This window comes from Oryzias latipes, chromosome 5, assembly GCF_002234675.1.
Source record: "Oryzias latipes chromosome 5, ASM223467v1".
In the NCBI taxonomy this organism is placed as follows: Eukaryota; Metazoa; Chordata; class Actinopteri; order Beloniformes; family Adrianichthyidae; genus Oryzias; species Oryzias latipes.
Genome location: NC_019863.2, coordinates 18486208 through 18499421, shown reverse-complemented (window position 1 = coordinate 18499421; position 13214 = coordinate 18486208). Strand labels below are relative to the sequence as shown.

Genomic DNA, 13214 nt, shown 5'->3' with positions numbered 1-13214 from the left:
TATAAAACCACTGATGGCAAAAAAAAAGGAACTATATATCTTCTCCAAACATAACAGAAATACATTCACATGAACTGCAACAAGAGCAAATGCAGATAAAAAGTGACAAAAAAATGGCTCACTACATCATCTGTGCAGGTCTGCTGGTTTACGACACAAGGTAAGATAAAGTAATATCATGAGGTATTCAATTTTTCTACGAAACAAATCCTGACTGGTTTAATGTACAACTGCAACATGCACTCATATGTATAATAGCTACTACCTATATGCCCGTTACTCTACTGCAACATATATACTGTTTACACATGGTATAATTGGAAATTAAATCCCACAACTCACCAGGATGTTCCATATACATTTGTTTCAGAATCGTGTTGTTCTAAACAGCTTGTCTGCTCGGCTTTTTCTTCTTTATTTATTTATAGAGAGACATCAACTAGAGCAGCATCAGAGACTTAAGCAGGGAAATCAAAGAGATCTGCTATCGTAGAGACATTTCAAAAACAGAAGAACCTTGAGGTTCATCTTTTGTAGTCTTGCAGTTTTGCTTGTTTTTTTCAATGTAATTTTAGAGTTTTGTTGTGATTTTTTTATGTTTTTATACCAACACTCCGTTTTGCGTCCTGATTGGCTGTTGACAATCACTCTCCTATGTGCCGTGTCTCCTGCACAGAATGCGCTCAGCTTTCCAAATCTCTGATCACAGGCAGACCTTGTTTTCATTCCATAATAGTGGACCCATTTCTTTTGCCAAGTTTTGAACTTTGAGAGTCTAAACAAGAGAGAAAAGTGTGAAAATGTCCATGTCTGTCTGAAAAAGGTGTATTTTATATACATTGTGAAGTTAGGGGCTTTACACCCTTAAACCATCTGTAATACTTCTTTGTGGACTTTATCTATCACAGGCTTTTCTTAGAACGTAACCTTCGTGATAAACGAGGGGGCCACTGTAGTCCTATACAACTCCAGTTTCATGTGTATTTGATTTATATTTCCTTTTTTTTCCTTTTTTTGTCCCAAATCCTTTTGGTGGAGTGTGTTTTATTAAATTGATGTTTTTGTAATCATTTTTTTTTCCACCTCATCCTTTTGAGTTTTTTGCAAATTCCCTCATTGATTGAGTTTCCCTCATAGTCGGTAGTTTCAAAGTGCAGCTTTACATCTGTGGCTGTTTGCAGTTGTCACGCAAATGACAAAAAACTGTATAAAACATTTTTAACACTGTTTTGGGGATCCTTTGGCTATGTTTTATTTTAGAATTTAGTTAAAAATGTAAATCGTGTCTTTGTAACCAAAACAGTGATGTCCAGATTAAACCCTAAGATTTTACCTACTCAAATAAAAGCTATATTTTAATGTAATAATCTTCTTCTTTTTCCACTTTCATTTTCTTGGAGCAGCTGTTATGAATGCATAAAAATATTTGTCTCCTGAAAAAAAGAGCATGACGATGTTTGTTTGTTGGTTTCCATGACTGCACAATTTAGCATCAATTTCTGAGAAAATGTATTACTGGTTAGCAGAGCCATTGGGCAGAAAGCCACTCATCTAACATCTCAGCTTTGTTTGTTTTTCTCTAGATGATGGCCCTTATGGAAAAACCAAGGACATATCTGGACCAGAGCAAACCATGACCCTGAGGAGACACAGTATACCAGGTATAGGGCCCGGTCCTGCCCCAACATGTTAATACCATCACTACTGACTTTAAAACTGTTTGTTCATACACAAATTTACAGAAAAAAATACTTCCTTTATTATTTGTGTTGCCATTAGTGGTTGAAAGTGAGGTTGAAATATAGCTCTAAAACAAAAGAAGTGCTAAATAATCCAAGAAAACAAGCATTTTAAATTATTTGCAAACAGAATGTATTTTAAGAAAATTCCCTAAATGTGCTCCTCAGAGAACCGTAACTTTTGGACTATAAGTTGCAGAGAAATGAAAAGAAAAGAAAAGCATAGTAAAGAAAAAAAAATTCAAAATAAATCACACTTTTGGGAGAAATGTGTTTAACATAATACGGTAACAAGAACATTTCATCTTGAAATGCAAATTGAAATAACCAAATAGAAAACAATAGTAGACTGAATACATGCACACTTCACTACCATAACACATTGATGCATCTGTGACGATTTGGAACAACTTCACCAAGCCTGGCATGAAACTGAGCGGCACTTTTTCTTCTATCTCGCTGTCAATTGCAAATGCTAACACATACCTACAACACGCTCTAGCGGTTTTTGCTATATATTTTTAACTAATCATATAAAAGTTGTACCTAAGTATGTGTGGCACATCCAGACAAACTATGCAAAAACCAAGACTTACACTCCGAAAATTACGGAACATCAAATTATCTAATTAATTATGGTAAAAATAAGGGTAGTAAGTCAACAAGAGTTTTGCCCTCAAATATAAATGATATTGGTAAAACATCACAGGTGACACCACTTAAAGACATAAGATACAGGAAAAGCTTTTGTACTGATGGATGGGGTATGTTGCTGTTAAAATCATTTGTTAAAACCTTTCTTTTATGCAAATAAAAACTGTTTCGGGGCTGATGAATAAATGGCTCTTTGCAGACGGTGGATTATAACCCACATATTCTCGCATGAACAGGCACAGATAAGTGTGTTTTGAAGCACTTCACTGATCCTCATTGCCACCTGAGGGATTTGTCGAACTGAGACACCTCACGCCAGCCCCTCGTTTGACTGTGAGCGGGTACGCGGCTGTGCATTTGTGCTTAATGAGAGCAAAAAACACAGCTCTGATGTACAGCCTTCATTTTCTGTGATGTATGGCCTACATATAATGGGGAATTCAGATGTTAAGGAAACAAGTGTAAACAAAGTACAAATATGGAAAGTCTTTTAAACCGCATAAGTCAATATGTCGTTCAAAACAGGTAATGGACAACTTGAGAGATATTTTATACTTTCATCAGATAAATGTGACTAAGGCATTCATTGGCAGCCTTTATGTTTTACTATTCTTTGCTGCATCATTTGGCTTTCAGGTGTTTTATTTTGAAACAAGCTTGACTAAGACCTGTCAGAGAAGTCATCCTATGCTTTCATCTAAGTTTTCATTATGCTTCCCAAATCCCATTAAGTTGTTTACTGGAAGAGGCTGAATATGAATTGAGGCTCTGTTGTGGAAAAGTTCTTGTAGTTCCTCTGGATGTTGTGGTGCTTTTGTTTACAGTCTTGTTTAATGAAGCATTTGGGGAATATTCCATTTGTTTGGTTTTCCCCCCTGTAAAGATAATACTGCTTAAGTCCTTTAGACCTTTGTTTTGCCAAGTCAGGAGAGTTCCTCTCAGTGAGCAGCGAGGTGGCTTTTGAAAAGCCTCTCATACTTTTAAAGAAATCTTTGTTTCAGTTAGGGTTTAATTAAAATAAACCAATTAGTCTAGAATTCTTGGTTTTTTTTTCGCTCTTTGATTATCCCAGAATTTGTCTGATTTTTAAAGTTATTTTTTCCCCCAACCATTAGTAAAGTATAGTATTGGATCTTGCTTTAAGAGTAAGGGTTTTTATGGGGGGGATTGGTCATTTTTTATTTTTTCCATCTTAATTAAAACAAAAAAGGTGCAGACAAAAAGTGTATTCCTTATGCAACAGCTTAAATTAGATGAGGCGCAATATAGAAAAGTTCAATTTTTTAAAATCTTTTTTAAACAAAAAAAATGCTATTACTTTTATTTTTCCTTTAAAAAACTTTTTAAAGTGGTTTGTGTATTTTTGAATTATTATCTACCTTTTACAATTTTCATCAGTGTCTTTGTTTTGCTTTTTTTTTCATAAAACCACCCATATGCTTTAGTTTTAATATTTTTAATACACCTATTGCTTTAAGGTTCAAAGAATTGACTTTTTAAGAAAATTTGAATATTTTTTTTGCATAATATTCTCAGCACATTCATGTAAATGAATTGTCTAATCGGAAATAATATGCTTTCAATAACTTAACTTACCAATGTAGTTGTTGACAGTAGTCAATCAGCTGAAAAATAATGTAGCTTTTATTCATAATAGTGATAAAAAGATGTAAGATAATGACAGGTAAAATATTTCAACATACATTTTCAAGCATGCTTTTTTGAAGAGTGTCCCTTTATGCTGCATAGTTGGTTAGGGATTGTGGTCCAATCGAATGCCAGTCTTCTTCAGTCGTAATGATAATAATAATGGATTGGATTTTTCCGTGCTTTTCCAGATGCTCAAAGCGCTTACAATGTGCATCTATTATTCATTCACTCCTCATTCATACTTGGTGATGGTAACTACTGATGTAGCCACAGCTGCCCAGGGGCAGACTGAGAGAGACATGGCTGCCAGTTCACGCCTGCTGCCCCTCTGACCATCAGCGGGACATTCATGCACATTCACTCACCAGTGGAGCAACACTGGAGGCAGGGAGGGTGAAGTGTCTTGCCCAAGGACACAACAACAGTTGGCTGGGGGGAGCGGCCACAAGTTTAGCTCGTGCTGGTTTGCGGCGCCTTCCGTCCGTGAAACCCGGGTTCGACTCCGGGCTGCTCCCTGTTCCCTTCTCTACCTCTGCCGGTTCCAAGCCCGGTTTGAGAAGGTTGCGTCAGGAAGGGCATCCAGCGTAAAACATTGCCAAATTTACCATGCGACTCGTTCGCTGTGGCGACCCCTGATGGGAGAAGCCGAAAGTGGAAGAAGGAGAGCCTAGGTAAATGAATGAAGGTCCTCCCGTCCCTGGAAGGGGCTTTATCACTTGAAAAGCTCAAACACGGATGCCATCACAAACTGATGTGATGTCATCCTTTTTAATTCAACCATTTGAAAATTGATTACGAAGGATAAATTAACCAAAGCGGTTTGCGCTCGGACTGAATTATATGTAATCTAATCCTTTATATATCGGAATAGAGCTGCGAAAAAAAAAAGCCTGGAGCACCAGTTCGACATTTCGCACTAATTTTCTCCCAACCATAGGTAGTGGACATGCCCTATACAAAAGAGAAGAAAGAAGAATCCCCTCTCTGCTTTTCCAGTGTGAACACCATATGCTAAACATGTGTTCAAGAATGCACATTTTAGCAAATTATTTAAATTGCATCAAATGCCCGGTGTGAACATAGCTTCAGTCGCACCCTTGGCCAAACTAAGCAAAAAAAACGCCATCTATACTACGGAAAATATGGTAGTAAAACAAAATAAGAAACACAGAAACATTTGCATTTCAACATGCCTGGGCAGGGGCCTAATTGGAATATTCTTTGTTTAATGAATTGAATCGGTAAGTTCAAAAGGGGCCCAAGTCCAAGAGGTTTGTTTTTCCAGGAAATGATTTTAATTGCATAGCTTATAGGGAGGCTACACCAAATGATTAATACTTTACCCAGATTTAGCACCAGTTCATAGCTTAAAAATGCTATAATATGAAGCACCTCACTTTGATAATTTCAGAGGACTAGAAAAATAAAGTCTTTGGACTTGGGCCCGTCTTGAATTAAACAGGGGCGCTGCCATATTGGATAACTAGTGCTGCCATCTATGGGATAAAGCAAAACCCATGCAAGAGAGGCCCAAGACCAGGAATTTTGCACTTAATGCATTTAAATGTCAAGCATAGTCTATACATTACAACGGACTTGGGACGTTTTTGCACATAATCAGATTATCTCTGATTCTAGATTTTAGAATCTAGATTATCTCTATTCTGAAAAATTGTGGGCTTGGGCCCCTTTTGAACTAAGTGATTCCATTTAGAAACATTGTTTTCCTTTATGAAGAAAATCTGTATGTATCACTTTTTCCTTAAAAAAGAAGTAGTTACTTCTTAGTGCAGATACAGGTTATGTGTCTCTGCTTTTTTAATCAGAGACACTGATTAAAAAAAACGGATTTTAATCTTTCTTTAATCAAATGGAGCTGTTAGAGTTTTGTTTTAATGAATTTTGTCTTCATTTGTAATGTATATTATTACAATTTTAGCTCCCTGCAGTCAGTCATTTTTAGACCTGAATCCACACAAAAAGGAGAACATAGAGAACCCTAAACACCTTGTCTTGTATTGTTTGTCTGTGTGTGTGTTGATGGATGTGTGTGTTTTGGGTTAGAAGCTCTGCGGGGTGTGACGATGGTGGAGCTGGTAAAGAAAGAAGGCAGTACCCTTGGACTCACAATCTCAGGAGGAACAGACAAGGACGGAAAGCCGCGGGTATCCAACCTGCGACCCGGAGGACTGGCAGCCAGGTGGAGCTCAGAACCTTCTCCAGAAGCAGACGTCTTACATCAATATGACTCTTTTCATGGATATGATCAATCTTTGGCCTTCTTTTCCTGCAGGAGCGACCAGCTCAACATCGGCGACTACATCAAGTCAGTGAACGGCATCAATCTCACCAAACTGCGGCACGAAGAGATTATTAGTTTACTAAAAAATGTAGGAGAGAGGGTTCTTCTGGAGGTGGAGTATGAACTGCCCCCTACAGGTACACATCAGCTCAAAGAAGCATGTCTGCTACTCTGCATGTTGTAAAATACAGCTGGGATATGAATGTCTTCCTGATAGAATGTCTCAAACAAATAATCTTCAATCTTTAAATGCCTCAAACAGGTTTTATTTTTTCCTAGCAGACATTGCCATTGATTGTTTCTTGATTGGCTGACAAAACCTGATTACAGTATTTTCCACTCTAAAGGGCGCACTGCACCACCAATGAATGGTGTATTTGCAAACTTGTGTCATATATAGTGTGCACTGAGGCATATAAACACAGACAAAAACGAGACTTTAAAAAGACAAAAGAGTCAGAGATAAATCAGGCAGTGAGACTTTGTTTTTTTGCATTCATCGTAACTAACTTGTTTGTAAGACATTCCATGTTAGCCACAATAGAAACATGGATGATTGGATTGCTGTTGTTTATTAAGTTTAATCTATTGAAGTAGCCAAAGGGGAATGCATAAATTAAATGGCAGAGGTCTAAGAACCAAACCCGGGGGAACCCCCATGATTGGTTCAATGCAAACATAACTGCTGCTTTTTGGATAATTAAAACTCAAGTTACACTTTGGGTTTAATCAGACACAAAAAAACACAAAAAGTGAATCTGATAACTAACTGACACCAGTCTTCTAAACCAACTCATTAACAGATGATTTGAATAAGACAGCTCAGCCAGAGTGGAATGACGGAAACCCAGGTGTAAAAAAGAATCAGGCTGAGTCTCTGGAATCCGCCAAGAAGCGATTTAATAAGTAAAATGCCACAAGGGGGGAAAAGGAAAACAAATCTCCTCAGAAGAGGGCAGACCTAATAGGAACGCACCGACACTGAGGACTGAGGAACTTCAACTTAAAGCTTGATTATGAAGTGCAGGCAGCTGTGCACTCCTCCACGGAGAGCACCAGGTAGGGGAGGGAGGAACCATCCAGGAGGACAGCTGACCTGCAGTAAGAAACCGAAAGAAAAACAACAAACTGTGTCATAAAAAAAAAACACCAAACCGTGTCACATAGTTAAATTAGCAGTCATACAGAGGAACTGTATGTGGGGAGATATATACCTTGTCATATCAGCGGGGTTGGTATTGGATGTTTTTATTGAAAATTGTAACATTTCAGCAAAGCAACAGCGTAACCTCTTTAACTCTGCTCCATTGAAACTCACAACTGACAAACGTCGCCTTTATTTTATGTTTTTGTTTGATGCTGTAAGAAACTGTCTAACACAGAAACGACTTGTGTCTGATTTTGTCTGGGTGTGATTTTCTTCTTCACAAGCTCCAGACAGCACCTCAGGAGTTATTTCAAAGACAATCGACATCTGTTTGCACAAAGAGGGGAACAGCTTTGGTTTTGTCATGAGAGGTAAACTTCTGCCAAGCAGTTTGATAATGAATAAACAAAGTAATTATGAAAGTAATTTGCTAAGTAATTAGTAAATATAATTTAGAAGTAGCAGACTCACAAATGATTTACTTTATGATATTAAAACAAGGTGTTTATGCAAAGTAATAATAGTGGTGGTATATTGATGTTGGTATTTCTATCTGTCTTAATTAATGAAGGGATAAACAGATTTCTTCAATCTGTCTGTAAATATATAAGCTTGGATTAATTTATCTACATATCTGCATTTGGTTTTTAGATTCTGCTTAATTGTTTGTCTGTTGTATCTTATTTCCCACAAAACTTATTTGACTAATATATACATTCAAGTAGGATTTAGTTAATGTGTAAGGTATTTGTGTGTTTATGAAAGTATAAACTAATAAACACAGAAATAAAAAGTGACGATTCTGCTATTAAAGAACCCTATCTATCCCATGGGATCAATCCATAGTTTTAGTCATACATCTGTAAAATACACCATGACTTGTTTTTAAGTTTTAAAAAAAGAAAAGAAAATAAGCAAGAGTAGTAAAGAAAAAAAATCCTATTGTTAAAATTTTGCACTGACATTACATTTTATCTTGTAACTAGAGGCCAGAAAGAAAAACTGAGTAATTAGTTCATATTATGCATTGATTAGTTCCGAATACTTGTAGATTATTGATTGATTAGTCAGTTGATCTATGAGGGAAAACAATTCCATTAAAATAAATTAGGTTTGCTTTTAATAGCTTGATGCAACAAAAGATACAAGACATTTCACAAAAGTTTCTGTTTGGGGCCCATTGTAGATTTTGGGCAGCAGATGTAACTTTGTAGACATAGGTTTTGTTGTGCTCATAGTGTGTAGCTTATTCTATCACTTTACTAAATTCCACCAGTCTTTGACCTGATAGTAATAATGTTATGTTTGTCTTATTTATTTTTTGACAAACAAGAAATTTTACAGGTAGAGAAATGACTTTCTTACAGTTAGTACTTACATTTTGTTAACAATGCTTTAAAGAGTCAATATTCTACCTAAATTAAATTCTTGTCGACCAAATTGTATAACTGCATCCATCTTTGAGCTCAAAGTGAACCTCTTGGTCAAATAAGCACCTGGATATTTTTAAGTCAGCAATCCGTGCCTTTATTGTTAATAGGGTTTTTATTGGAGGCTTTTCCTTAATCTTCTGCTCAATGAGTCACGTGTTTTGTGTGAGCATCTTTGTCTTCATTCTCTGACAGGTGGAACGCATGAAGACTGGCACAAGTCCCGTCCCTTAGTTGTTACGTACGTCAGGCCAGGAGGCCCCGCAGACAGGTACGCATGACTGTTTTCTGTTCCAACAAACACCGAGTGCAATCGCTCATTTGGAATAGATGTTAAACAAAACAGTAGTCGTTCAGAGTGGTCTTAAAAAGCAGTTTGTTTTTTTCAGTTATTCTTTAAACCAATAAAGAGGTCTTCCAGCAAAAACTAATACGATAAAAATAAATGCTGCAAAGTTATGACTTCCATCCAGTATAGGATGGTTTGACAGATTTGCTTGCACCCACTGACAGAAAGACTCAAGGATCTCGTGTCATTTTCTGTGACCATCACTGATATGTCGAGGTTACATGTTACTCATGGCTGCTGCAGGAGGAATCATCTCTCTCCTTTTAATGTTGTCAGTTTATTTTAGTCGTCATTGTCATTTGAGGATCCATGACAGTTTTATATGAATGTTGGTTTTGCAAACGCTTGACTACAGCACAGCGATAGCTTAACCTGTGGTGAATTCTTACATGGCAGCATCATTTTCTGGGGAAAAAAAGCTTGTAACAGTAGTTAACACAGCACCGAGTTGTATTTATGCTTTGTAGTATTTTATAACCTTTTTTTTTCCTAGCTGTTTAAGAAACTTTTTTTATTTGAGGACATTCTATTTATACTGTATGGCATCAGTCCAAAGGTGGTCAGAGCCTAAGGCTTTTTCTGATTTCCTGAAAATACGTCAAACACCTTTGATTGCACTTTCATTGTCCATTGATCTCAAAGGGAACAAAACTACAAAAGAAATGACCTTTTTCCTTATATATTACTGCAACTAAAATCTCTTTTGATTCTAAATAAATATTTTTGATTATTTGTCTATAAGTCACATTTGCTTTGAGAAATATATAATTTAATTAAACATGTTACATTCAATGTTACAGTATAAAGGTGGTTGATTTTTGGATTTTAAGTTGAAAAACCTTTTTCTTCAGTATTCTCCCTTTACACATAAGCATGACTGGTCAAAGAGAAAAAAAGGGGGATTACAGGTCCCAGCCAGCAAACAGGACCAGAGGACATTCTCAGCGTTTATTGGATTCATGCATCGCATCTTTGATTCTCCATGACTATTAATGTGTATGGTCTGTAGAAATGAAAAATTAAATGATTTACAAATCTTTCCTCCATAAATTAAACTTACTAGAGTATTAGGGAAGCCATTGACTTTATCAAAACAGATAACAGAGTGCTGACATGCAAGCGAAGACATGCTAATGCGGAGCTGATAGTTGTGTATGATGAGAGTTACCACCCTAGACTAGCTTATCCTGACCAATATTTATACATTTCTATTGTGTACCAGAGTGCATAGAGAAAAAAGCAGATGCCAAGGAAACACAACTGATTTTTTTTTTTTTTTGCTTTTGTACAGAATGAATACAACAAGCTAAACACACCCGAAATTTAAAAAATCTGTCGGGGACACACTTTGATCATTGACATTATTGCTAATAAGAATGAGTCCTTGTATCCTTATTTACACCAGTTTGATATACCAAAAATACTGTTGTCTCAACAGAGCAGTTTTCTCATCAAAATCTCTTTAAAACTTTAACATTTTAAAGAAAAACAAAAAAACTTGTTGAGAGCTCTAAGGTGTATTTCTTTTTGATACTTGGTGTTTTTTTAAGAACTTGTGCTAACCTTTTCCAGGCATTTTTGAGTCTTTCTCAAGCTACATTCACACCGCCCTCTGCAGTGCGCGTTCCAGCAATCACTTTCAGTTAAAAGTCTATATAAATGCACAGAAATTCACGTTTTAGGCTTCCTCTTTTAAAACACTTGCGTTCACACATAGCTATTTAATTTTCTATGACCATTTTTGGGCTCTCCGTACAGAACGTGTGACTTAGAATGTGCATTGAAAGTTAAACCATGTTGAACTTTGACCAATCAGTGATTTGGTAGAAAAAACTGGATGAAATTACAAAAGTGCCAACTGTTAAAACAAAATTGATCATGGGGGAAAAATTTAATAATTACGGTTTTTGCCCGACCGGAATGATAGGACACCGAGTCTTTCATTTATTGGAATAGAGCTGTGAAAGAAAAAGCCTGAAGCAAGATTCACAAGACATTTTTGCACCAAGCTCCTTCAAACTCTCAAACATTACCTGGTGAACAAAAGAAAAAAAGAAGCCCTTCCCTGCTTGTCCAGTGCAATAATGCAATTTTAGTTTGCTCTTGAATACTGGTCAACTGCCAGGTGTGAATTTAGCATAACAATCTTAATCCAATAAAGGTGAACCCTTTCTCCAGCCTATTGATTCTGTTAGCAAGACTAATATGATTAATCCAGGGATATGTAATCAATCACCTCAGATATTCCAGGAATATCTCAGCAAATTATGCAAACAAAAAAAAAAATCAGTCAAAATCCATGTTCCCTTTTCTGCTGAGTCAGACTTTTTCAGCAACAAACTTCATTTTGGCCAACAAAGTTAATCATGTAGACGGGAGAAAATGTGGACAAATTTAAGAGGATGTTAATGAAAAAGTGATAAATGCAAACTCTAAGCACCAGATGTCTCTGGGAAGACCAGTTAGATGTGGTTTAAAAGGATGGAAGATATTTAGTTTATTCTCATTCACCTTGATAAAGAGCGACAGAAAACTGCTCTTCTACTTTCAAAAATTGAAATATTTTCCAAGTGATCAAAGTGAGGCTCTTTTCCACAACCACTAAATAATTTCTGCATTAGTCTCTGGTATATTTCAGCCCTTTTTTGCCGTGCCGGCCAAAAAAGGAAAACAATCTTATATCACCCAGAACATGCTCCATTCTGGATTTCTTGCACTGCAGATAGAACAGAAAGAGACAGAGAAATGAAATACCTAATCACTCACAATTTCTGTAATTTGGTGCTAGATGGAGCTCTGAAGATGTTATTTTTACTCCGCTGGAGATATTTGTGTGAGACTCATGCAGTAGAAATCAGGGCAGATGCAGCATGGCTGCATGGAAGTGGTGACTGTTTCATGTACTATAGTCTGATTAAGAGAGTTCATGCTTTCTTTAGGGATATTTTTAGAGCTTGTGAAATGCTTGCTTTGATTTGCTCCAGCTCTTGTTTCTTCAGCATTGCATTGAATACGATTTTTAATAAGATATCCGTCTTTTGTGACACAAACGATAACCTGTATCTGGGGCAGCTCTGGTTATTTATTTTATTTGGAGCTTAAAATTTGGCAAACTAAGGAAAAAAATGAAAACATTTTTTATGTGGTAATTTTGCCTCAAGGCTGATCTGACATATCTGAAAGAAATCATCTTCAGGATGTGGGTCAGTGGAGGGGAAACGAATGCGATATTTATGCTGCTTTATATGCCAATTGCAGAGAAACTAATCCACACCAGCATGCAGTTCCAGGAATGTCTGCGTTTCCTGCTTTACCCAGTAAGGATTAAAGCAGGAGCAGCGAAATCTTCTGAGAGCTCCAGGGCTTTTTTTTTTTAATGCAGGCCCTCAAAGACTGTTTTCTCTGCATCATCAGAAACAGACAGAGGGGACCTGCAGCTCTGAAAGCAGGCCAAATGTCCCCACAGTCCTTCAGTACAGTATCTTTACACAATCTATTTACACTAAGTCCTTGCTAGGATTGCATCATTTCATCCAAAAGCTTCAAGGCTGACAGCTCTGCATTCTACTAGCACGCAGGAAGTATCATTTTGATTTTTCAATCAATCAATCAATCAAACTTTATTTATAAAGCACTTTTCATATAAAAATATAACACAAAGTGCTTTACATTAAAACACAACAAAATATAAAAACAAGCATGATGATTAAAAATAAACAAGGACAAAAATTAAAAAATAGGGCCCCCTCCCTGTACCTGGCCCCCCACTCCTTTCACACTTCCCACCCCCTAACTGATGGGGAAAGACAATGAGAAACAGGCTGAGCACGAAAACAAGATGTTGGAAACGCTGATAATTGGAACCTCCCTCTCTGTGAACAGCAGCATTACCAGCAAAATGCAGCATCACAGGCGGGGACCGCTCCACCACAGCTAAGTGGTG

General features: G+C 36.8%; 1 protein-coding gene across 8 annotated transcripts in view; it reads left to right on the top strand.

The window, feature by feature from the left end:
* Positions 1 to 13214, top strand: part of grip2 (glutamate receptor interacting protein 2) — a 242945-nt gene that overhangs the window by 189999 nt on the left and 39732 nt on the right. For 6 of the 8 annotated variants that reach the window (XM_023955041.1, XM_023955037.1, XM_023955038.1 and 3 more), the window contains exons 2-6: positions 1584 to 1661; positions 6108 to 6243; positions 6337 to 6482; positions 7777 to 7863; positions 9118 to 9193. In XM_023955041.1, coding sequence (XP_023810809.1) covers positions 1584 to 1661; positions 6108 to 6243; positions 6337 to 6482; positions 7777 to 7863; positions 9118 to 9193 — 523 coding nt within the window. The remainder of the gene's footprint in view (positions 1 to 1583; positions 1662 to 6107; positions 6244 to 6336; positions 6483 to 7776; positions 7864 to 9117; positions 9194 to 13214) is intronic. The other 2 variants (XM_023955039.1, XM_023955045.1) reach the window with 1 other exon arrangement.